The sequence below is a fragment of the Macadamia integrifolia genome, chromosome 8 (genome assembly GCF_013358625.1).
Source record: "Macadamia integrifolia cultivar HAES 741 chromosome 8, SCU_Mint_v3, whole genome shotgun sequence".
Classification (NCBI taxonomy): domain Eukaryota; kingdom Viridiplantae; phylum Streptophyta; class Magnoliopsida; order Proteales; family Proteaceae; genus Macadamia; species Macadamia integrifolia.
In genome coordinates this window covers 6,778,889-6,803,292 of record NC_056564.1, presented here as the reverse complement: position 1 = coordinate 6,803,292, position 24,404 = coordinate 6,778,889, and the positions used below count along the sequence as shown (strand labels likewise).

The window sequence follows — 24,404 nt, the reverse complement described above, 5'->3', positions numbered from 1 at the left end:
AATCGAGGTGAAATCAATCGGTACAAATCGATGAGTATCAGTACATATCGGTGAGTATCGGTATATACCGATACAGTGCACTACGGTCATATAATGGCCAAGATGGGTATTTTTTCAGAAAACACGATTTTTTGAGGCGTGTTTGTTCCAAAGTTGCTGCCAGACATATTTCTCTTTAACTAAAGTGGAAGTCAAGGTTGGGAACAAGGATTTTACATTTATGGGACAACTACAAACCTTGAATTCTTAGTGCGATACCCTCAATTTAGAGTTTATGCATAATACATTTTATCAATAGCTTTTTTTAACAAATTTTTTATGCAAAAGTGTTTAAAAAGGTGTTTCATATCCATTTATGTGTGTATCTTTAGCGTATCTTAGCATATCTCTGATATGATACGATACGATAGCCTCCGATAAGTATCTTAATTTTGGTCGACCGATACGGCGACCGATACCGATACCGATACTTTAATCCTTGGTTGTGCTTGGTTGGGGCTCTTTTCCTTCCCTTTTGTAGGCCCTTGCCTCCCCCCTTGTAAGGGTTGGGCCTTGTAATTTGTTTGTGCTTTGTTTGTTCTCTCCCCCCCCCCCTTTTCTTTCCCTCGGTAATGAATTTTTTATTCATCCAAAAAAAAAAAGAACAGTTTCGCTAGTCCCCCTCCAAAAGACATATTGATCTACAAACGCATATACATATATATATATATATATATATATATATAAATGAAGGTATGGTTGCATGTCATGATAATATGTGATGGAGAAATAAGAGAACTATCAGCAAGATACCTGAAAGCTTTGACAGGATATGTTATACCAAGGGTCATCTCCTACTTGCTTTCCTTCGACAGAGAAATGATAACCATGACCCTGACCAAAGACAAAGACAAAGAAAGATGTTCATAAATTGACCAATAGCTGACTCAGAGTCAACTCTGTCATGTCATTAAATTTCAAGTATACGAATTTTAAGAGAACATAAAAACAATACAAACAATACAAAAAGAAACAACGTGCAAATCAGTTACCTGATCAAAATTGGAGTAAAACGGTAGAACCTTTGGGTAGAATTGAAGTATTCCCCATGATTGCTCAATAAGGCCCCACCAGCTGCAACGTCAAACATAATGGAGAAGGTACTCAAACAATCTATTAAGTCTAAGAGAGAATAATGAAAGATGAAAAAGCTAGACAGTTGACATATTAATAGGAAAATGGAAAACATTAACAACACCATAGGGGAAAAAAATAAGTAACGTGGTTCTGATGTCTAAGATCAGAACCAACACAACAGGATCGAATAGAGTATAAAATTCCATAATCAAGAGAAATTTAATAAAGTCTGTTAAAAGTGTACCGTGAGGAGTGTAGTGTACCATGGGATAATGGGATAATGTTGAGTTGTAATCTGCTTCTAATTGTTATTTCCATTTCTAGTTATTCCTCTTTATTGTAATTAGACTTAAGAGTCTTAGTAGGATTCCTACTAAGGGTGGATGATTTAATATTATATGAGCTAGACCACAATAGGTGATCCAATTCCCATCGTGTTCCAGTTCTCACTTCCTCTTCTCAGTCTCCATCGTATTGTCCTCTCTCTCTTCTTCTGCCTTTTTTCTTCTTCATAGATTCTGGTTTATTTGATTTCTACATAGTCAAATCAAAAAGTTATCCTCCTGGTGGAATGGTTCTCTGTAAGTCTAAAATAGTTGCTGAAACTTTCAGCCAGATCCAAGGGTTGATTTGTTTATATGGGCAGTTCCTTGTATGCCTAGGAAACCTCAAAATCAACCATACAACAGATCTTCCAAACAATCAAATTTCAGATTTAATATCAGCAACCTAAGATATACCTCCACTACTGAAATCAGGGTCAACAGAAACTTAAAGAACAGTTCTTGATATTCCAAAATAGAAACTAATAAATCTCCAACCAGATTAGGAAATCAAGATGCAATCAACAAGATCAAAGTTTGGCAGCATGAAGTAGTTTAGGGTAGGCCAACTGGAATCCATGAAATGAAAACAGAATTATGACATTTAGATTCCTTGATATCACAAGTTCCAAATAGAAAGGAAAACTGTATTACAGAACTGAATCTGATTCATCACATGTGATGATGTGAACAAAGTATGGAGCCTATTGCCAGGTGCAATCAAGTAGACCACAAGCAGAAAAAAAGGACATAATGGAGCTATTGAAGGGTGTATACAATATACACATTCTTCAAGGCCAATAGAAGAGATTTGGAGAGATCATTATGGGGTGTTTCTACATGTAAAGAGTACAAATATGAGAATTTTAGATATTAGAATAGACTGGAAAGACTCTTCTGCAACATGCTGACCTTGTAAAATCTTAATAGTATTCTTCTTAATTAAATTTATTGAAACAAAAAAGGATTTAAAAAAAACTGTGAACCAACTGAAACATAACAATAAACTTTTACCATTTGGCAAAATTTTGCAAAAAGAAAAAAAAGAGGTTCATTACCGGCTTTGGGAAGTTCGAAAGTCAGGTGGTTGCTTCGTTTCATAGACCCATCCAGGAGCAAATATGGCAGCTGAGACATCGTCCTTCTTTAGTAGATCAAGTGCAACTTTGATCTGACATGGAAAGATTAAAGAGTCATTCTAATTGTAAATTCTCTACCAGAAAGGGAAACAAAAAGTTTGAAACCTGAAATGGGGAAAACCAAATAATGAAACTGATCTATTACATATCATAAAAGTTCCCCACCTACCTCAACAGAAAAAGAAAAAGGCTCCTGAAGGCATAGTTCAAGAATAATATTTTGCGAAACACTGAAATTTTGGCTGCAAGTTTCGCTAGAGGGTTTCGAGGCCCAAATGTCTATATTAGGTCCCAAAACTTCTAGGAAACCTTATTTTAGGCCCCTCTAAACATAGTGGAATGTGTGGGGGGGAAAAAAAAACCCCCGAAAAATGGGAGTTTGACTTTGGACCCTAGTTTGGTAGTATACAACGTACATTGCTATATACATTCTCTGATATGGTCTATTCCATTCAAAATTTAGTACTAGAACACACATAATTCAATTAAAACAACTTAAATATGCACTAGGAATGAATATACATAAAATTACAAACCATTTCATAATTACCAAATGTTATACAGCTTGTTCCTCTACTGCCCAACAACTTGTTCCACGCTTGTACAAGAGCGATTTGGCCAAAAATCACAAATAACACAGTTTTCCCAAGGTTTCCCAGCTAAACCAGCAAAATGGGTCAATATTTAGACCCATTTCATTCAAAATATGGTATTTATTATAAAGCTAAAGCACCAGTTTGGTCGAAATTACTCTGGAACGATACATGACGCCAAAATTTTGGCGAAACACCGAAATTTTGACTGAAATATTATATTCCTTAAGTATCACACTATTTTGTTACGTCAAATGTCGAGAGTCAAAACTGAAATAATTTGTGAAATCTTGAACCATGCTTGAAGAACACTCAAGTAATATTAAGAGGCAAAGGGTAAACAATGCACATTGGTAGCAGAAGCAACAGCCACCCTTCACCAATAGGTAAACTGTGAGGATTGTCTACCCTAGCCATTCTTTCATTTTCTATTTTGAGAAACAACAAAATGTGCCTTTCTTGGTGTACTCTCTCAGCCAATACTTGCTTGTTAGATTCCCAAACCAATATCCTATTATTCTAATCTCCCACGTCCTTTGGCAGCCGAAATGCACCACCCGATGGAAAAATAAATCTTTCTTCATGGCAATTTTATTTAAGAATCTGAAAGTTTGATAAGGGGTATTATAAATAGTCCAATACGGTGGCCCATATGGTTGATATGCACAGGGGAATTGGCCACCTGCACAATCCAGTGGACTCTATCTTATGGATGGTCCAGAATGGCCACAAAATCACTCATGTCCAGAATAGGAGACGTCACCAAGCAGCACAATACAGATCTTCCTATATTTATAGGTGTATGTAGTATGAAATTTTGTGCATCTGCCCCCTGTGAAGGCAATTGCTTCAAGATGAGGCGTATGCCTGCAAGCAACAGAACCAGTCAAAATCCACCTTGAGACCTAAGCCTTGGCCCGGACTTTGGAAAGCAACATATATTTATCTGAGGCATTAACCAGATTATGAAAAATCTTAATTAAGAAGTCAATATTTCCTTTTTTTTCAACTTTTTTAAAACCTCACTACATCAAATGGGACTTTAGTTTCCTTTCTATCTTTTAATGAGCAATCACATGTAAAACTGTTATTATGCCATATGAGATTTATTACTATATATTTGAGAGAAAAAACCTCCTTTTTCACTCATTTGCTACTTCTCTCAAGACCACACCTAGGGTCCTACAGAATATTCCACTCTTTTCCATATGTCTGCACTGATACTCAAAAAAATTCAAAATCAATGAATGACCTCTACTTACTGCTAGGAAAACTAAATTGTATCTATGGCAATATTATGGTGGCCTTGGATGAGTAATTGTTCACCAATAAGTGAGCCTTTCTCCATTAATTTGGTTTTCGTTGTATATGAAATTTTGGATGACGAGTGTTAAAAAATGAAAAACGAGAAATTGACAAGGCAAAAAGTATGTGGTCAGAAGTTGGGGTCCATAACAGAAACAGTCACTGTAGCATAATATTTTAGTGGGACCCTTAAACTTCTAAGTCCTGAACCTCAATTTTTTAACCTCTACAAATTTTCAAAGATCAAAAGATGCAATGCATCCCAATATGTAGTCGGAAGACCATTACAATGGTCTGTGCACAAGCTTAGACCTCCTCAGATTTTACAATGTGCAACAAATTTCAATGAGAATCTGATATTGAAACTGAAGTAACAAACCGAAGGCAATCATACACGTGTTTTACAGGATAAAGCAAAAAAAATATATCCAGAGGTTCAAATGTATTCTCACATTCCATTGTCCACCACCATATGTATTCCTTCCAAAAACATCGATACCCATGTACACATCAGACTTCCTCTCACCAGCAGCAGCTGCTGAAAGCTTTGGATAGTTTGCCTGCAAAATATGGGGATATTTAATGCTAGAATACTTGATCAAATCACATTTTTTTTTCAAATAAAAGAAACAGACTGCATTACCTTCCAGGTATAATTTACAAATATGCCATCACATATATCAAAAAAAGGCTTATTGTACTCGTTCAATTGATCTTGCCACTTAAGGCAGCCGTTTATGGTAACACTGTCATACCTACATCACCAACAATAAAGGGAGTAAACATAGGCCATAAAGAATGCCACTGTTGCAGTAATTTCAAATGAGAATTGGTTGTATCTCAAAGATTCACCATATAACCAAAGATCCAGGCACTGAGGTGTGCATAGTTCTAGTTAAATGGCCAACAAATTCTTTCATATTAGGGATTAGCCATGAGTCCAGTCTATTCTCCACATTGATCTGCAAGTACACTTTTACATCAATTCATCAAGCATAAGAGGACAGTAAAATAAATGATCTCCAACAAAATGTATCACAACAGTATAACAGAAGGTGAAGACTGCTTAAGAACTATTTTTGCAGCAAAAAATTATTTAAGATAAACCCAATCTTATCCTTTCTCTTTTCTAAAAAATAAATTCTTATCCGTTTTCCTTTCTATTTTATTCTATTTTTCACATATTGTCAATCTTTAGTTAAGGATCACACCCCTAGTTGATTCCATATTAATCTTCTAATAATTGGTGCCTCTAATTTCTTACTTTCAAAATGAAACATGCTACCCTCATATAAAAACTATAAATAGGATTTGATTGGTATCGATATGTCCCTAGGTTCGGTTTGTAGAAATTAAAGAGTTTGATATGTAGAAATTACATAAGTTACAGGTATTATGTATCTAGGTTTAAGAATAACAATAAAAGTGATACCAGAAGTGGAGTTCAATACAAACAAAAAATGTATGACATAGATACAAACTTTATTTCTCTGCTCTTGTTTATCATTAGTTGGATATCTGATATCAAGATATTCAAATGGAATGAATGCAGATCTACCTAAATTCACTCAGTATTCAGTCCTCCCCAGCTCCCTCTCCAACACTCTTCAGGCCATCCCTTCTGAGAAAGAGATCATTGCTGCAGTCCATCCTCAATTTCTCATAAGGCTACAGAGCTTGAGATTCGGATGGTTTTAGTATGGGTTTTTTCACCTCCTGTTGGGATATCATCAAGGCCTTTCAAAGTTTCTTCTACAATCCCAGCCAGATTAAAGGGGATCAACCAAATTTTCCTTTATCTCATCCCAAAGAAAAAAGGCGATTCCTCCATGTCAGACTTCACGCCCATCTCCATGCGCAGTCTCTTATATAAGTTCATCACCAAAGTGCTCGCCAATCGTCTCAAGATGGTAGTAGATTCCATTGTCAATGAAAACCAATCGGCCTTTATAGCTGGAAGAAATATCTTCAACAACATTCTCCTTTGCAATGAGCTGGTCCGTGGTTTTGATAGAAAAGGCCACTCCTCTGCCGCCCTCATGAAGATAGATATCCATAAAGCCTTTGATTCCTTGAGATGAGACTATACTGTAAGTGTCATGAACAAGATGGGCTTCCCCCTTGATGTTCGTCAGCGGAGTTTATCATTACATCTCTTCATAATTCTCGGTGATTGCTAGTTTTTTCCCATCCTCGGTTGGCATTCATCAAGGCTTCTCCCTATATCCTTTTATCTTCACCCTGACCCTTAAAGTCCTATCAAGAAGAATCCAATCTGGAATGGACCAGCAGCACTTCTCCCCCATCCATAGGTGCAAGAACCTCAAGATCTCCCACCTGGCCTTTGCCGATGATCTCATGATCTTCTCCAAGGCAAACCTTCTCTCGATTGAATCTATTATGTTGTGCTTGAGCAAATTTGAAGGGATGTCGGGCCTTTAGATTAGTCTCTCAAAATCCTTCCTACTTGTGGCGGAGATCTTTGATGCTGATATGACTATTTTGCAAGACAAGATTGGCTTTTCTTTGGGTCATCTTCCTGTCAAATACTTGGGTTCCTCTTATCCCTCTGCTAGCTTGACCACTTACCACTGCACTCCTATTTTAGATCTCATGCATAAGAAGCTCCAACTCTAGAAAGGCAAGCTCCTCTTTTATGCCGGTCGCCTAAAGTTGATCAGATTTCTCATTCAATCCTCGTGCATCTATTGGTCTAGCATCTTTGGGCTGCCTTAATCCACCATAAAGGATCTGGAATCCGATGTGTTTGGTTATATAATTCCTTAGAAAGTGTTTCACTAGAAACGTGATTCTCTATTTTATAATTTGTTTGGTTGTAATTTGGGTTGTTCTACTTAGATAAAATCCAACTGAAACACCTTGTAAAGGTAAATGTGTTTCATTTGAGAGTTTTGCTAAATAGTAAAACTCAGTTATGACACACATGTTTCCACACCTCATATAAATAGAAATCTTATGTGGTGATTCATGCGAATCACCTTTTACGGGCTTCCACGATTTCTCTCCCATCGAATATGGAGAATGCTATTGTGACTGCTTTGCTCTTCCATTGAGATTTTGAAGTAAGCCATCGCCATTCTCCTCTTTCGATCTGCAGGTTGGGATGATTGAAGACCGCCATCAATTCTATACCTGCGAGTAGGTGATTCAGTCTTCTTTTCTTTGGAGATTGTTTAATTTGTCTTGAAGATTGAAGGTGTGAGAGACTTTTAGGGCAAAACCCTTGATCTGCAGAAGAATCCATTTCTGTTCGATCTAGCGGATTTCTTTTCAACAAGGCCATTTATAGGACTACAGTGAAGGTACATACGTTTCCATTATGTGAGAAATTTAGGGTAATGAAGATCTCCAATTGTTAAGCTACCGTTTTCTTCCTCTGTAATAATTGAAAAAATTGTCTTCCATTTTCCTCTTTCGGGTTTGTATACCAGGTCTGAGAAAAAACTGTTTTCTTCCTTATTTTGATTCTATCCATCTAAAATATAATCGATTATAATTTGGGCAGATTCTGAAATGCTGATCTGGAATTATTCATAAATTCCAATTCTGCCTCTGTTTCCTCTTAGGTTATTACTTTATACCCAGGTATACTGATTTACTGTTCTATTTTATTTACTGACACCAGATTATTCATTATTGATTGCCAGACTCCAACCCTAATTTCTGATTTCTGTTTGGTCTTTGAAATTACAATTTTTCCCTTATCATGGTCTAACTAGGATTGGTCCATATTTTTTTATTCAGCCATCCACTTGATCTCAGATTTTCAGCAATTATTCTGATCCCATATTGCTAAGCTTGGTTTAAATTTGAGAATATTCTAACCATCTGATTTTGTTTAATTGGATTTCTCTTAAATCTGGATTTAATTCTCTATTAAAAGATCCTGTTTTGGTAATGTTTTGAGTATTTAAATTCAGTACTACATTAACATAGGACCTCTAGGATAAATTAGTTTCAGCTTCATCGGGCTTACATTCTGCATATTCCCTAGATTTAGGTTCACTGCAATTCTGGGTCTCATGGATTTGCTAGTGTTTTTTATTTCAACCTAGCTTACCACATCAATCGGATTTACTGCTTAGGGAATCCACAGTTAGAATCCTTCCAAATATTATCTGCTCAGAATCAACTAGCGTTGACATCAGCTAACAATTTGCAATATTGATAAAGCTGCTATATAGCCACGTATGTCACAGTTTGCGTATCCCCATCCATAAAGGTCTGCAATACCAAAGAACTTTTCTTGTCCTTGTGGCATCCTACATGATTGGAATAACATTTAATTCAGTCTACAGATTTTGCAACCAAAAGCTAAGGTTTTCCAACACAACTCTACTTAAATTTTCACATCCTAGCCTAGAAAATGCTTTATTTGTATGATTGGTTATGTAACATTTCTACTGAATATTCTTATATATGTTTGTTTTTATGTACATTGTGCTACACAATTTGAGCTGTTAATTCTAACAGCTTTTAATCCTTTGTATAAATAGTCCAAATGAGAAATTTAGTACATAATAGATATTAGTTCTACCATATATGAGCAGAAATGTTGGGTATTTGAATCCCTTCCAGTATAAATATTTGAAGCGGAAGATGGCTGATGTATGTTAACAAGATTAAATAAGAAAATCTCTTAACTACCAACTCAAGAGAAGTTACAACCATCTCTTCATTTTCAAGTAAAAGTTCTGAATCTGTTCTCAGTTTCCAGGATCCTAACATTCTGAAATTTCTCTATATATATATATATATATATTTGGATGAATTAAATTTTATATATTGATGCTTCCTTGGATTTCAGCTAAATTTTTATTAGTTTTTACTGGTTATATTACTGATATCCTATATATATATATATATTTGGATGAATTAAATTTTATATATTGATGCTTCCTTGGATTTCAGCTAAATTTTTATTAGTTTTTACTGGTTATATCACTGATATCCTACCAGAATAGTATGTTCATCCAAATTGTTGATCTACTGTTACTAAGTTTTCTTCAATTCTGGATGTGTTACATCACTGTAATTTTGGATGATAATCAAGTTTTTGAACCTAGGCTTCTAAAAAACCCATAAGTGACTATTTTATGGGGGAATTAGCCTTATGAGAGAGAGACAAATACTAACCACCAATGACATGCTAGCCTAAGTTCTCCATCATATTAGCCAATCATGTATTGTCATATTGAAATTAGTTCAAAAATTGTTCCAATGACATGCTTGCATGGTTCTCTAATAATATTAATATATATATGGATTGTTTCCGTCATTGTGAATTTCTAGATCAACATAAGAATGTATCGATGGCAAGAATATGATGAGATGTATTATGAGAAGCGCAAGAAAGTCATTATCTTAGTGGGGATTGCTGTGGTTGTAGCAGTGGAACAGTACAAAAAATTATTTATTCGCAAACAACCATATTGTGGTGAATCTCAGAGGATTTATCGAGACAGAGAGAATTATTGGTGTGTCTGACCGCACATGTCGAAGCATCATAAGAATGAGCAGAAAAGGATTCTTTTCTTTATGTCAATTGATGCAATAGCCGACCTTCTTAGAGATAGCCCAAGCCCAACTGCCCAACAATACGAGTAGATGAACAATTGGTAATGTTCTTACAAATTGGCCATAATATGAAGAACCAAAAGATACTACATGATTTTGGCCACTCTGGTGAGACTGTAAGCCATTACTTTAATTTAGTATTAGGCGCAATAATAAAATTGTGCCCAATACTACTCAAGCCACCACGTGCCACAACACATAAGCAAATCGCTGGTAATCGTAGAAGCTTCTACCAGTACTTCAAAGACTGTGTTGGAGCCATAGATGGTTCAAATGTTCCTGCCTAAGTACCAATTGACCAACATTGACGCTTTCGCGACAAGCATGGAGATATATCTCAGAATATCTTAGTTGCTTGTGACTTTGACATGAAATTCACATACATACTTTCTGGGTGGGAAGGATCTGGATCTGATTCATGAATTTTGGATGATGCTCTACATAGGGATGGTGAAGGATGGATTGTGGTACCTCAGGAAAATTTTTATCTTGTTGATGCTGGTTTTGCCAACCAAAGAGGCTTTTTGAGGCCATGTCATAATGTGCGTTACCACTTGAAAGAGTGGCGTAACTCAAACGTGTGTCTAACCGATAAAAAGGAACTGTTTAACTTGTGGCATTCCAAGTTAAGGAATGTAATTGAACGTGGGTTTCGTCTATCGAAGTCCAAATTTAAAATACTGAAAAATCAACCGGAGTGCCCATATAAGAAATAGACAAGGATTGTGCTTGCATGTGTTACTTGTACACAATCATATTCTGACTCAAAACACTGTTGGAGACGAAGAAGAGTTTAATGCAGAAGAGGAAGCAGAGGCTGCTACTAATGGGCAGACAAGTCAGGGAGAAACAAATATGGTGGTGGATGGTGATGATAGTGATATTAGTGATGGTGATGGGGGTGGTTTTGAGAATGTGAACTAGGATCAATTCCGGGATGACTTGGCTGACAAAATGTGGAACGATTGAATGGTAGGAGCTGTAGATTCTGAGTTTGACAGTGACGAAAAATGGATGATTCTGACTGATCTTTTTTTTTTCCCTTGGAAATGTGATACAATTATGGTTTCTTTGTTATTTGCTTGGAAATGTGATACAATTATGGTAAATGAGATAATTATTGGCGTACTCTTTTCCTGTGTTTTTTTTTTTTGGCATTAATATTGATTGTCTATCTTGTTTCTCACATCACTTGCAGTGTTTTTTATTCTTTAATTAAAGATTTTTCTTGTCATATTGTCTTTAAAATAATGGATATAGAGGAAGGAACACAGACAAGACAACGTGACATCACTAACTGGCCAAGTGAGGTATCCCACTATATGTTAGTGTGCCTTACAAATTACCACAGGAGTGGAAGAAGTGGAGACAATGGTCTTAAAAAAGAACAATGGCAAGCAATTTCAACTTCTATCAAAGATAGGCACCAGATGAATTTTGAATGGGAGCAAGTCAGAAACCATTATAGAATTTGGAATACAAGATTGAAAGCATTATGTGACCTTCAAAAAACCAGTGGGATGGGTTGGAATGCAGTAGAGTCAAGATTCGATGCTCCACAGCATGTATGGGGATAATTCAAAGTAATAACCTCTCCCAACTATCACATCAAAGTAGATGTTAGTAAAAGATTACTGTGTTAAATAACTCTTCAAGAATTCTGACACAAAATTGTATTTTTGACAAAGGAACAAAGATATCAAAAGCACATAGTTCTTCCAATTCATTTGGAAACAGCTGGTTGGTTAGGAAATGAAGTTGCAATGGGGAATGATTCAAGTCACCCATCTGATGCCATCCATGATGACCCCTTCGCCTATCTTCTCTCTCTTAAGGAACTACATGACTCGGAGGTTGAGCATGATGAAACAAACTTTCCAGATGAACCAAACGTCCCTTCAACTCCAATCGAGAGTACTAGTCGAACTAGTGGTAGGCCTCGTTCTGATGTCACAAGTAGTCAGGAGAAGAAAAAGAAGATCGGAGCTCAAAAAATAGGGAGCTCACTGAAGTTGATTGCATCTGCAATTAGTGGTTTGATCAAGACTGACTCGCTTGCTGATCTAGGCAAAAGACTATCTGCTACAATTGATGCAATCCCTGGATATGATTTTAATAAGAGGTGGAAGGCAAAGCAATTTCTTTTGGGAAAAAGGAATATAGCGGTCCTCTTCTTAGAAGCAAATAATGAAGACAAAGCTAAAGTATTGGATTTGTATATGCCGGATAGCAAGGAAACCATTGAATTAAGCTGATGAATTGGGGGAACAATAGACTTTTTGGGTATTTGGTTTGATTATGATGGACTTAGTGTTGGATATATTTCTGTTATTTAGGACTTGTTTCGTTTGTGTTGTTAACTAGGACATGGTTGGTTTGATACTTTAGGATGTGGTTGGTTTTTTAACACAGGACATAGTGGATTTGTTAATATATGACTAGGTGTGGATGGATTAATGTTATTTAGGGACTTGTTTATATTGTTTATTAGGTCATGGTGGATTTGATACGATTGGACATGGTCGGTTTGTTAACACAGGACATGGTGGATATTTTAATATATGACTATATGTGGTTGGATTAATGTTATTTAAGACTTGTTTATGTTGTTTATTAGGTCATGTTATTTAGGATTTTTTAATATATGACTAGGTGTGGATGGATTAATATATGAATAGGTGTGGATGGATTATTGTTATTAAATACTTGTTTATATTGATTATTACAACATTGAGTTATTGATGATATTTGTACAGTTAAAAATTTATAGGTGTGTGATTCATAGTCAATTCTACTACTCCTTCCAATCCATATTCTTATTTTTTGAAAAAAAAAAAAGAATTTGTGTTGGGACTTTGTTCGTTACATGATAATGTCCAGATGGATCATATTGCTACATGCAACTATTGTGGTATGAAATGTGGGATTTTGACATCTCATACCGACAAGAACCCAAGGAGACGATTCTTCAAGTGCCAATTTCATGATTCTTTTTTTGTGGGTTGATCATTTTAGAATGTGTGAATGTGGGAAAATTCGGTGCAAGGTTCGAAGATACACTTACAGTCCAGATAAAGGTCGAGATTATTGGTGTTGCCCAATATGCACCCGTGTATGACTGTAAAACAACTTTCTTTCCTTATTTCATAATTCTTACCAAATTCTATACCAATGATAATGCGCTTTGATGAACAAGAATCTATTTACAATTGTTTGTGTTATTTGTTTATAAGAGAAGGAAAAAAATCGGTTGTGGGTTTGAGAAAATCATAGATGACAGAGAATCTTCGACATCAAATCATCAATAAGAGAGTCCCGTCTTTGATCCACAAACTAGCACACCAACATCACATTGATTCATTGATTATTTGGAGGGATATCTTGACTCAGCAATTACAGCTTGCAAACAACAAGCTAGTATGGAAATGTAACGTACAAAGTTTTTAGAGGATGTATTAGATTGTGTTAAAACACTCCGTCTTAATAAGTAAAAAAAAATCTGAGCAGAGAGTAGAGATAGTGACAAAGACCAAACTTCAACTTATGATGTAATTTAATGCCAATGTACGACCAAATTAACCTTTTTTCTCAGGAACAACCTCTCCATTATGTGTGGGTAAGGCTGTGCACATTATGACGATACCTAAATGTAATTGATCATGCGGTGAAAATATTCTCCTCCATACAACTGTATTTTTTCTTATCTATTTTCAATGACAAGTGCGCACACAACCCGATAAAATGGGGAGTGAGCCCCACTCATACATGTGGGTGGGACACACCAAAGTGTGAATGACGAGTGACAACCCCTCTTGTATGGAATATGTCTCCAATTATTATTATTTATATAAATATTTAATTTAAGTAACCAAGTAGGGATGTAGTGATTTTTTAGGCTTATTTTAAATACTATCAACTGACGGACTTTGGGTAACCAAACAGTTTTTTAAGATTGATTCCATAGAATCCAACTGACAGATTAGGGTAACCAAACAGTTTTTAGGACTGATTCTACATAATCCAACTCACAGATTTAGGGTAACCACTTTACGTAACAGATTTATGGGCAACCACAGTTTTCTGGACAATCTTTAAAAAAAAAAAAAAAAAAAGAATAAGAAGAAGAAGAAGAAGAAGAAGAATCAACAGAAACACTCTCTATAGACTCATTGCCAAAACCGAAATAAATCTGCAGGGAATTATATAACCAAACACATCCTTATGTATGCCTTCCTCTGCAAAGGATATGAAGCTTCTATGTTTCTTTACCCTATCAGTTGGGTTGTTGTTTGTATTCCCACAGATGAAGGGGGGTCTTGGTTTTAGAAGAATTAAAGAGGTCAATTTTGTTAGCATCTTCAAACTGATCTAGAAGCTTGTGACTAAAAAGAAAAGTATTAAGGTTGACTGGATATACACTGGCCAGCTCCGTAATAGCACTATTTAGATTGTTGCTCCTTGCTCTGATGCTTATGGGTTTGGAGGAAGATCCTCAATCTCAGGTCTCTCGCTCTTGGAGCTGCTATCTCTAGATTAAGGATGGTGCCTCCACTGGCACCCCCTAGACATGCTAATTCCCTTAGTTATGCTAGAATCATCTATAGCTCAGGGCTTCACTAGCAAACTTTAGTTGCAGAATTATTTGCCACGATGGTTGGGCCCCTCTCCCTTCTCCCTAGTTCGCCGATATTTGGAGTGCCTTGCCTTCCATCCCAATAAGATGTCCAGGTTCAGGTGATGTTACTTGGTCTCCTTCCTCTTTGGACTTATTCAGTTCTAACTTCTAAGTCAGCTAGGTACCTCATCAGAACTCGTGCCCCTATCTCTCCTTGGTGCAAGTTGGTCTAGTTCAAGGACCACATCTCACGCCACAACTTCTCTGTTTGGCAGGCCATCTCCAACTACCTCCCAATGCAGTCTTTCCTCATTCATAGACAGATTCTAGTTTCCCTTGCCTTTTGTCTTTGTTGGAATGCCTCTAAAGATGTTGATCATCTCTTCTTCGCTTGTCCCTTCTTCTCTATAATTTGGTACGGGATGGAGCAGGGAAGGGGGAGACCCAAAAGACAACAATATGCTTGTTCCTTGGGGAACTAACACATCTAGAATGTTAGGGTACGATGTCTTGAATTCCATCTGTGGCAAAAGTAGTCTAATTCCTCCAATTGGGTATTTCAATAAATATCCTGTATAAGGTTTCGCTATATATTTGTAACGAGATTTCTTTCTCTGTAAACAATCTGAGAGAGGTGTGAGGACAAGCATTGTAACCCTATTCTCCATTGATAGTGAAGTAGAATCTCATCTCACCATGGACGTAGGCAAATCTGGCCGAACCATGTAAATCTGTGTGCATTATGTGATTGTTTGTTCTTGTTTTTCCATTCTTTTCTGCATCGTTTTAGGGTTATGTTTCTACATAGACGAGATCCTCAGACACTTTGCTTTTGAATTCAAATACTATGGAGTCTCAAATCTGAAGGAATGTTCTTCAATTAGAAGACCATTTCTTGAGGTTAAACTCCATCCAAATATGAAAGACAGCCACTCCATGCAAGCTTTCCCACCACATCACAAATAGACTTGCCGCTAAAAGTCATATCCACTCAAATCCATTCCATCTGAAAGGAAAGAATTCTTTGTTGCCTTGGCCAACACTTGGCAAGAAGGCTATGCCAAATTGAGGAGGAGAATAGACACGGAAAAAAGAAATGATCAACATCTTCAGAGGCATTCCAAGAAAGACAACGGGCAAGGGAAACTGCACACTGCCGATTGAGTATATGTCTTCTTGATTTAGCCTAATATGCCGCCTAATATGCCCAAACTCTCAAATCTATGAATGTTAAACCCTATAACTTGATTTATTGATTTAAAAAAATTTATTCTTTGTTTCTCATATTCTTGAAACCTTAATATCTTCTGCAGTTTTCAGAAAACCAATTATTTTCAAAGCCCAAAACCTGGTTAAAAAAAACCTCATTTTCAAACTTAGGTCTCAACTTTAATTTAGGTCTATCTCTTACTTTTTCTTACAAGCCATATCCATATCTATTTAATCATGAATGTTTTACCTTTCCTAAAAAATAATTTTCTATAGCTTTCTAAACTAGAATTTTTTTCACCATATTGAGTTCATATATTAACATTTTGTTTCTCTTTTATCTTGAAAATAGTTCCCTTTTGTTAACCCAATCATCAAATTACTTTAGGGTTCATTAAAAGAACGTACCCAGTGCACGAGGCTCCAGCTACTGCAGGGTCTGGGACGGGGCAGATATACGCAGCCTCACCCCTGGTTTAAAGAGTTCATTATTCTACATTTTTGTTCTGTTCCCTATTTTCCCCTTTCTATTACCTTTTAACTAGTCTGGCTCAAAATCAATGATGAACACAAATAATCAATATCACAAAGTCCACTTCAAAACTATGGAATAAGCACCAGGAATCCTAAAATGGACTGTCCGGGAATCTTTTCTTATTTAATTTTGGACCAGCAACAAGAAAATTGGGTATCTCATTTATCAAAAAGACATAGATTGATATGTCATCCATGACATCCACTCCCCCACAAAATAAATAAATAAAATCTCTATAATTTCTTGGTCAGACAAAGCTACCGCAAAGCAAAAAATACTTCCAAGTATATAACAGGGAAACCAGCTGGAAGCAAAATAAATCCTACCTCTAGGCAAGTAAATCTGTGAATAACAAAAATCCTAATTAAAAATTTCAATGCTCACAGGGTAAATGCATCAAAAACTAAAATTGGATCAGTCATAAGCAGGCTCATCAAGCATTCAACTATTTAAAAGGAGAAAAAAAAAGCTTTATGGAAAGGGCATAACATGGAATAGTAAAAACAACAGACTAGAATGAAAGAAAGCATTTACCAGCCAACCATCAAAGCCCAAATCAGCAGCAATCTTTGCCAGGCAGTCAGCATACATTTGAGCAGACTCCTTTGATGACAAAAGCTTGTCACAAACAACTGTCCCTTCATCCCACTCCGTGATGAATGTGCCCAATACCTTTTTTTATTTTTTAAATCCATGCAATAAAACACAGAATCAAATGACCTTTTTTTTTTTTTTTTTTTTTTTTTTCTGGGGAGAGGGGGTTGAACCCAGGATCGCTAGATTAAAAAGTTAAAGAATTTTGCATGGGGTGCAAACAGAAGCTGAACTTTATCATAGATTCACCCAAAATGCACCCTACCTGGACAGCTATTCATTCATCTAAGGTTTTATAAATCCATCAAGTTAAGAAAATGGAACACCCCCCCCCCCCCAAAAAAAAAAAAGGCAGAAGAAAGGGCCAGAACTAAAAATCTCAAGAATCCATCCGAAAAGGCTCCTGCTAACTTTATACAAGTGCAGAAATGGATATACAAAAGAAATTGCTTATAAACCAAATGAAGAGAAAACTCTTAATTTGGTGCAACCTTCTACTTGGTGTTGTTTTACAGGCAGCACAAATCATAAGGTTAGGTACATTATGCACACCAACTAAACACAACAAACACATGGCCTTGTTGATGCATGATAAAATATGAATGAGTTACAATCTGTATGAAAAGAAGCAAATGTAGCAAACAGAATTTTAACATATCCACTATTCATTCCAAAACCTAGAACCAAGAAAGCACAATTCTCCATAGATGCTCAACTTGGAGCAAATAAACAAACAGTTAACAAAGACCATTCTATACAATACTATTGATAAAATATTTTGTTAGACTTTTATAGTGTCCGCTTTGAATGAACTAACATAGCAGGCAATTTTGAAGCAGGAGAATCATCAGCGTAAGACGTATGTGTTTCAATGCATAAACATCAGAGGGCGCTTCATCTTCCTAGGACCATTGGGAATCTATCCAACTGAAATGATAAAGGCTTCCATCAAGGGAATAGGTAGAAATAGTCATGGAAAAATGGAATCCCTTAGCCATGAAGTCTTGAATCTTTCTTTATTAGGTGTTTGTCTTAAATGTACTTCAGGTCATTTTTTATTATTACCAGTTTACCAATTTTTAGTAAATTGTGATTTACATTTTGTTACAAAGTCCTGATTTAGAAATTACAATAAGTTTTAGAAACATTTAAGAGGAAATTTCACTCCCCTCCCCTGATTGTTTCATTTATTACACTCCCATCCCCTGTGAATTTTAAAATTACAACCGTATCCCTTTGATGTTGTAGATTCTATCAATCGTACCCTGACCGTGAGTGGCCCACCGTTAAGTGATGACGCATGATGTACAATTGCAATTTAAACCCCAAAATACCCCTAGTCGAATGGAGATTACATCATTGCCGTCACCATTAGCTTCATCTTCTTCCTTGAAGAAAACTTTTCATCGATTGGGATTTTAGGGTTATGAAAATTGCTACGCCTCTCTAATAATCCCTTTCCGTTATCAATCCGACTCAATTAGGTAGCAAATCGTTCCTTGGAAAAATCAAGTCTTGCAACTCAAGTTCTGAAGATCGATTTGCATTTTTGTTTTAGAGTTTTTTCATTTCAGAAGGCTTTTGCTAAGGTTTTGCGAAGGCGATTGTTTTGCAGCGATTTCCTCTGAGCCGTTGTTGATCGATCACTCCATTACAGGGGTTTTGCACAGGCGAGTGTTCTTACAAGCCTACGGAAGCCGTTCTCCCATCTCTCTCTCTCTGTTTTGTTCGCATTTCCTAACCCGTCATTTCTCTGGAAGGTGAATACAACCCATCAAGTTCTTCTACCGTGAATCTTCCCTATGGTCGATTTTCAGGTTTAGGGATTCCAAGATTCTAGATATTAGTAGGGAGCAGTTGTAACGCCCCGACCCCATTAACCTTGCACAATATTGTCTTCTTTGGCCCATGGATCTCAAGGCTTTAAAACGCGGTGCGCTATGTTAAGGAAGCTAGAGGTTATTAACTAGTCTAGGAATCTCTCCCTAGGCGATGTGGACTAAAGTTTGCACACCCTCACCGATCTCTCAGGCATGTTTGGTTCTTGTCGTATTCTTGGGTCTTACAAATTTTCCCCCTTTCGGCACAGCGTCCCCGTTGTGGCCCCACACGCTGTTGGGGTCTGCTCTGATACCACGCCCCAACCCCATTAACCTTGCAAAATATTGTCCTCTTTGGCCCATGGGCCTCAAGACTTTAAAACGCGTTGTGCCATGTTAAGGAAGCTAGAGATTATTAACTAGTCCAAGAATCTCTCCCTAGGCGATGTGGGACTAAAGTTTGCACACCCTCACCGATCTCCCAAACCCCCTGGTAATGGCCGTATTCTTGGTGGAGACACCTCACCGATCTCCCAAGAGGGTTCGGTACTTGCCGTATTCTTGGGTCTTACAGCAATTCTTCGTATCCCTCTTCAATTCTTCTTCTAATTCAATTGCTCAATTGTTCTCACAAGTTTTTGTTTTTTCTTACAAAGACAAGTTGTACAGCAACCTAAGTTCCTGATTTATGTGGTTATTTTTTTTTCTTTGATTTATGGTTTTCCGGTTTCTGAGGAGAAAAGATTCCATTAACAGGTTTCATTTTTGGCAAGTAAACAATTTACAAGTTACTCTAAACAACTCAAACAAAACCATGGATTAGTAAGAATCCTGGTTTTAGTATCTTGACCTTTGGTTTCAGTGTGAAGAAATAGGTATCATATTATGTATTTCTGCTTTTCTTTATTATTAGTCGTTTGCATTGTATTTGAGCTCGTCCATAGCATGATTTTGGAAAACAAAGTAAGAGACGAGGGAGGGGGACTCGTTGGTCTTACCTTGAGAAGCCAAGACCGAGTTGAGAGAGGACCGAGATGCAGGGAAGCAGGGAGGGAGGGTTCCTTCTAACGCTCAATTGAAGGCAGGGAGGTTCCTCTTGAATTTCCTCTATTATTTACACAAAGGTTATGGGGGTAAAAATGACATTTAACAGGTAACTCTAACAGTGTTAACACTACAGGGTATAGTTGCAATTTTAAACTTCACAGGGGATGGGAGTGTAATAAATGAAACAGTTAGGGGAGGGGAGTGAAATTTCCTCAACATTTAACTAAAGTCTGTATAGTTTTATTACTTTTAGTTTTTAGTTAGCGACTATCTAAATGACACCTCTATAGGTGTATTTAAGATTTGACACCTTCTTTAAGTTAGGGGTATAAAAGGGTTTTCAAAAATAATTTGAAAGTGACTTATCATTATGTCATCATCAAAAGTTGTCACTGGCATGCACATTTTTCAAATATACAAGTAAAATTATAGTATTTATCTGTATTGGAAAAAATGTGTTATACTAAAAGAGGAAAAAGGAAATGTTAGGTATAACCTTTTAAATTTTGAAAATTAAAAATGATTGTTTTCGAGAGGTTCTCCCAAAGAAAGGTTTGTCATGATGCTACTGGTTATATTTGCTGCTGTTGACTATTCCAGATTGACATTCAAGCCCACAAATTCAATAGAGTTTCATGGCCAAATCTTGCAATTTTTATTGGAATGTCATTTTTGGTTTGTTTTTCCAAAAATTGGATGACCTGCATGAGATTCTTTGTAGATTGGATCAGTTTCTATATAGTTTTTAATTAGACATGTCATTAGAACTTGTTCCTGACATCCAGAAATTGTAGGACCTAGTCCAGCACTGTACCATCAGGGCTCAAGAGAATCAATTCTCTCTTTGGCTCATAATCGATGCAACCTCATAAATCATAATCCAACCTTCTGAAGTTTTTAAACCCAGATGCCCTGAAACCCTTCCCCCGCCCCGCCCCGCCCCGCCCATCCCAGCCCAGCCCAGCCCAGCCCAGCCCAACAACAAAGCCCCAGCCATACCAAATTTAACTTTACTTTCCCTGTCCTGATTCTACGTAATCCTACGTCCAGCCAGCTTATGCTCTAGACCGAATTCTAACATGAATCCTTCAATTATTCTTACATGCAAAACTTGCCTGCTTACAGTCAAGGTGATAAGATCAGTCTCTCCATAAGATGTGTCTACAGGAAGGCAAGTGGTGCTATGGGCCCCCTCTGCTATGCAACATGGTATAATGATGCAAAGGCTTTTTGCACCCAAGACCTATATCTTGCAAGAAAGGTTCTCACCAGCCCAAGTACCACCAAAACCAAAGCTTATACCAGCCATACAACCCAAATCATGTTCATTCTCTAGTGAACATAGGGGCTTATATCAGCTATTCTAGCCAAATTAAGTTCACCAATATCTTGTGAGTGGCAGGCTTATATCAGATATACCGGCCTAGTCATACCTATAAAATCACTGATTAACAGTGATTATAAATAACTTCACCTACATCACCGAATGGAAACAAACGCCATACTTCACACAGCAAACTTAGCCCTTCACCATCTCTTCCACTAAGTGCACCAGTCAGGAGTTATATGGTGGCTGACGACAATGGGGGGTCAAAGAAGGCATGGGTTGAAGGTAGTGAGGAACGACATAAGTACTCATAAGCTAAATTTGCTATAGCTTACAAAAAATGGCAGAATGATGATAACTGGATTTGTGTTGCTAAACCCAGTAAATTGATGGAGGAAACTCGAGCAGCAAATCCTTCTCAAGTTGAACTAAAAGAAACGCACTAATTTTCCAAAATGCAAGAGCTCCGACCTTGAATCAACTCAACTATAATATTCAAGAACTGAACTTATGAATATATATATATATATATATATATTTTGGGTCAAAGAACTTATGAATAGTCCACTCTTGGAAAAGGGGTTTTTGATCAGGGTTTCAAAAATCGGTAAATCGGATCGGGATCGGGATCGGGATCGGGATCGGTATAGTCTACTTCAATCCGTCTTCACCAATCCCTATTGCAAACAAAGCTGGAACTGGAATCCGCTTCGAATGATTTACCACATCAAGCACAAAAACTAGAATTCACAGGCTCCAAATTGAAGATAAAACTGTAGCATACCTTAACACCATGGGTGTGCGCGGTGTTCGTCCAACACGGTGGCGGTATTGTAACCAGAGTATGCGAGAAATAAACAAATATATCCATCAAATACCAATGGCATATGGCATAGCCTTCAGCATTACTCCCTCCCTGGATCCACTTGTCGTCAAGGTAATTCCCCGACATGTCATGGCAAACAAGAATCCTGGAACGATCAGGCAGCGAAACAGAATCGGAGGGAAGAGGAACAGAAGCTTTATTGAAAGGGAAGTGAAAGGAATCGAAGTAAGACCTCGATTTAGACCTCCATTCGAGGTCATCGAGGTTTCTAATGGGGAAAGAAACTGGTTCCGAGGGTTTAAAAGGATCGAAGGCAGGAGTATTGGCATCAATTGAAGAAGACGAGTTCATTCTTCGGAAGAAGGATAAGAGGTAGCGAAGGACTCTGATGAGGAGGCGTTTCATGTTTGGAAGACAAAATAAGGTATTTAAAGAAGCGAAGGAGACTCAATACACGAAGCAGGACTCGTTTGACTTGGGCAATATACATCGGTGACTTTGAAGATTTGCAAGCTGCAATTGCAGTGCACGTGTCTCCTCTTACCAATTACCACCTTGTCTTCTCTGTTAAAGAAAATAATCAACTGGATCTTGACCCAAACCCTAACTCGAGTGAGCAATTCACAATTGTTCTTTGATCTGTAAAGTGCATTTCCTAACCTAGATTCTCTCTCCACAACGAAAAAGCATTCTCTTTCACCAAAAAGAAACGAATAAGGTCTCTCTCTCCCTTTGTTTTTTATACCTACTTTTTAGATGGCGCGGAGGAGGTAAACGCCAGAGAGCTCTTGAACTCGAGACGAGAACTCCTGACATTGTTTGAGGAATCGGATTGGTGGAAATAGGTCGGATCTCTATCGATCCCAATTCTTAATCGATGAAAAAGTTACAAACGGTCAAAAAATGTTTTATAATTTGAAATCAAAGGTATTTCTATCCGATCCAGGTCGGTATATGCCAGTTTGCCATCATCGATCCCGATTCCATTTCTAATATCGAATTCTGAAACCTTGCCTCCTCGTGAGCATAAGCGTAGCGCACCACGGTTTTGCCAAATGCACTGAAGTCTGTTTGATTGCAATGGAAGGTAAAGAGAAATGTTCGTTTTGTCTTATTTAGTAAGGATTTAGTTCTCAGGTATTGCATGCTGATTTAAATTGAGTCGGCTGGTTATGGGTTTAAGTCTCGACATGCCCATTATCGTCTGTTAGTCCTGCACAAGTGTTGCGATCACTACCATGGAGCATCAATTTTACTGTTTTTTTTTTCATAGAAAACAAAAACAAAATAAATAAATTATTTATGATTTTACCCTTATTTCACTACCAAAATATATGGACTAGGTATTGGTATTGATCTCAGTCAATATCAATACAATATTGTCGATCTGATACCGATACTTAGAACCAGGAGTTTCATTTTAAAGTTCATGTCACTTGTCTGATATTTCGGGTATGACATCTTTGATGATCTAGGCTTTGACTGTTTGCATTGAAAATAAAAATAAAAAATTCAAAAATTACTACCTTCATGTAATTGAAAACAGACAAGAAAACTAAGTTTTTTTTATTATTGAACAAGTTAATCTCTAAACAATAAACTTTTGTAATCATTATTTTAAATGACTATTATATTATTACTTCCAAATCATTCATATTAGGTTGCCCCTCTGGTCTATGTTTGGTCTCTTGTGACCTTATCACTTCTTAACTCATTTTGTAGAGAGGTTGTTTTTCAATTCTAACTTACAACCACTAGTTCACAATAGAACAATCCTATTGCAGCGTTCCAGCCTCACATTCTCAGGTCAAGATCACAAAAAAAAAAAAAAATCTAACCTGTCATGGTAGTTTATATATCCTAGCAATCAAGAAATAAAGAGTCTCCTACAAATAACAATAATATATATATATATACACATTAATAAATAAGGATGTGTCTGGTTACATGTTTCTGTGGAAACCTGTATTGATTTTACCCATAATTCCATAGAGTTTTTGTGGATTCAAAATTCTAACAAAATATTTATTTAGTTAAGCAGAATTCAATTAAAATTGATTAATATAGGCTTTAAGTGCGATTGATGCGTGGGTTAATGAGAGATAGTACGAAACCTTTTTGGGGGGAGGGGGGGTTTATTTTTCGAGGGCCCATGGCAACTTATGAGTATCAAAACCTAGTTCGAACAGATGAAATCAAATTCAACCATTCCAAAAACAATATCTTATTGGATTATGTTTTGGATTGGGGTTTTGTGAGATTGAAACCAAATTGAAGTGCATCAAAATCGATAAGACATTGAAATTGAACTTGAAAAAAGGGATAAAATTGATATACTCCGATAAGAAACTGATACC

At 36.8% G+C, this 24,404-nt stretch overlaps 1 protein-coding gene across 2 annotated transcripts in view; it reads right to left on the bottom strand.

The window, feature by feature from the left end:
• The window catches only part of LOC122087573 (cytosolic endo-beta-N-acetylglucosaminidase 1-like), a 30,821-nt gene extending 7,841 nt beyond the window's left edge, over positions 1-22,980 (bottom strand). The window contains exons 1-8 of one of the 2 annotated variants that reach the window (XM_042656747.1): positions 22,006-22,968; positions 16,968-17,105; positions 5,329-5,438; positions 5,120-5,231; positions 4,929-5,036; positions 2,498-2,610; positions 1,032-1,113; positions 793-873 (exon numbers count right to left, since the gene is read on the bottom strand). In XM_042656747.1, coding sequence (XP_042512681.1) covers positions 793-873; positions 1,032-1,113; positions 2,498-2,610; positions 4,929-5,036; positions 5,120-5,231; positions 5,329-5,438; positions 16,968-17,105; positions 22,006-22,452 — 1,191 coding nt within the window. In that variant the 5' untranslated portion in view covers positions 22,453-22,968. Of the gene's footprint in view, positions 1-792; positions 874-1,031; positions 1,114-2,497; positions 2,611-4,928; positions 5,037-5,119; positions 5,232-5,328; positions 5,439-16,967; positions 17,106-22,005 lie in introns of both variants that reach the window. The other variant, XM_042656748.1, reaches the window with a different exon arrangement.
• Between the last annotated feature and the right edge of the window lie 1,424 nt (positions 22,981-24,404).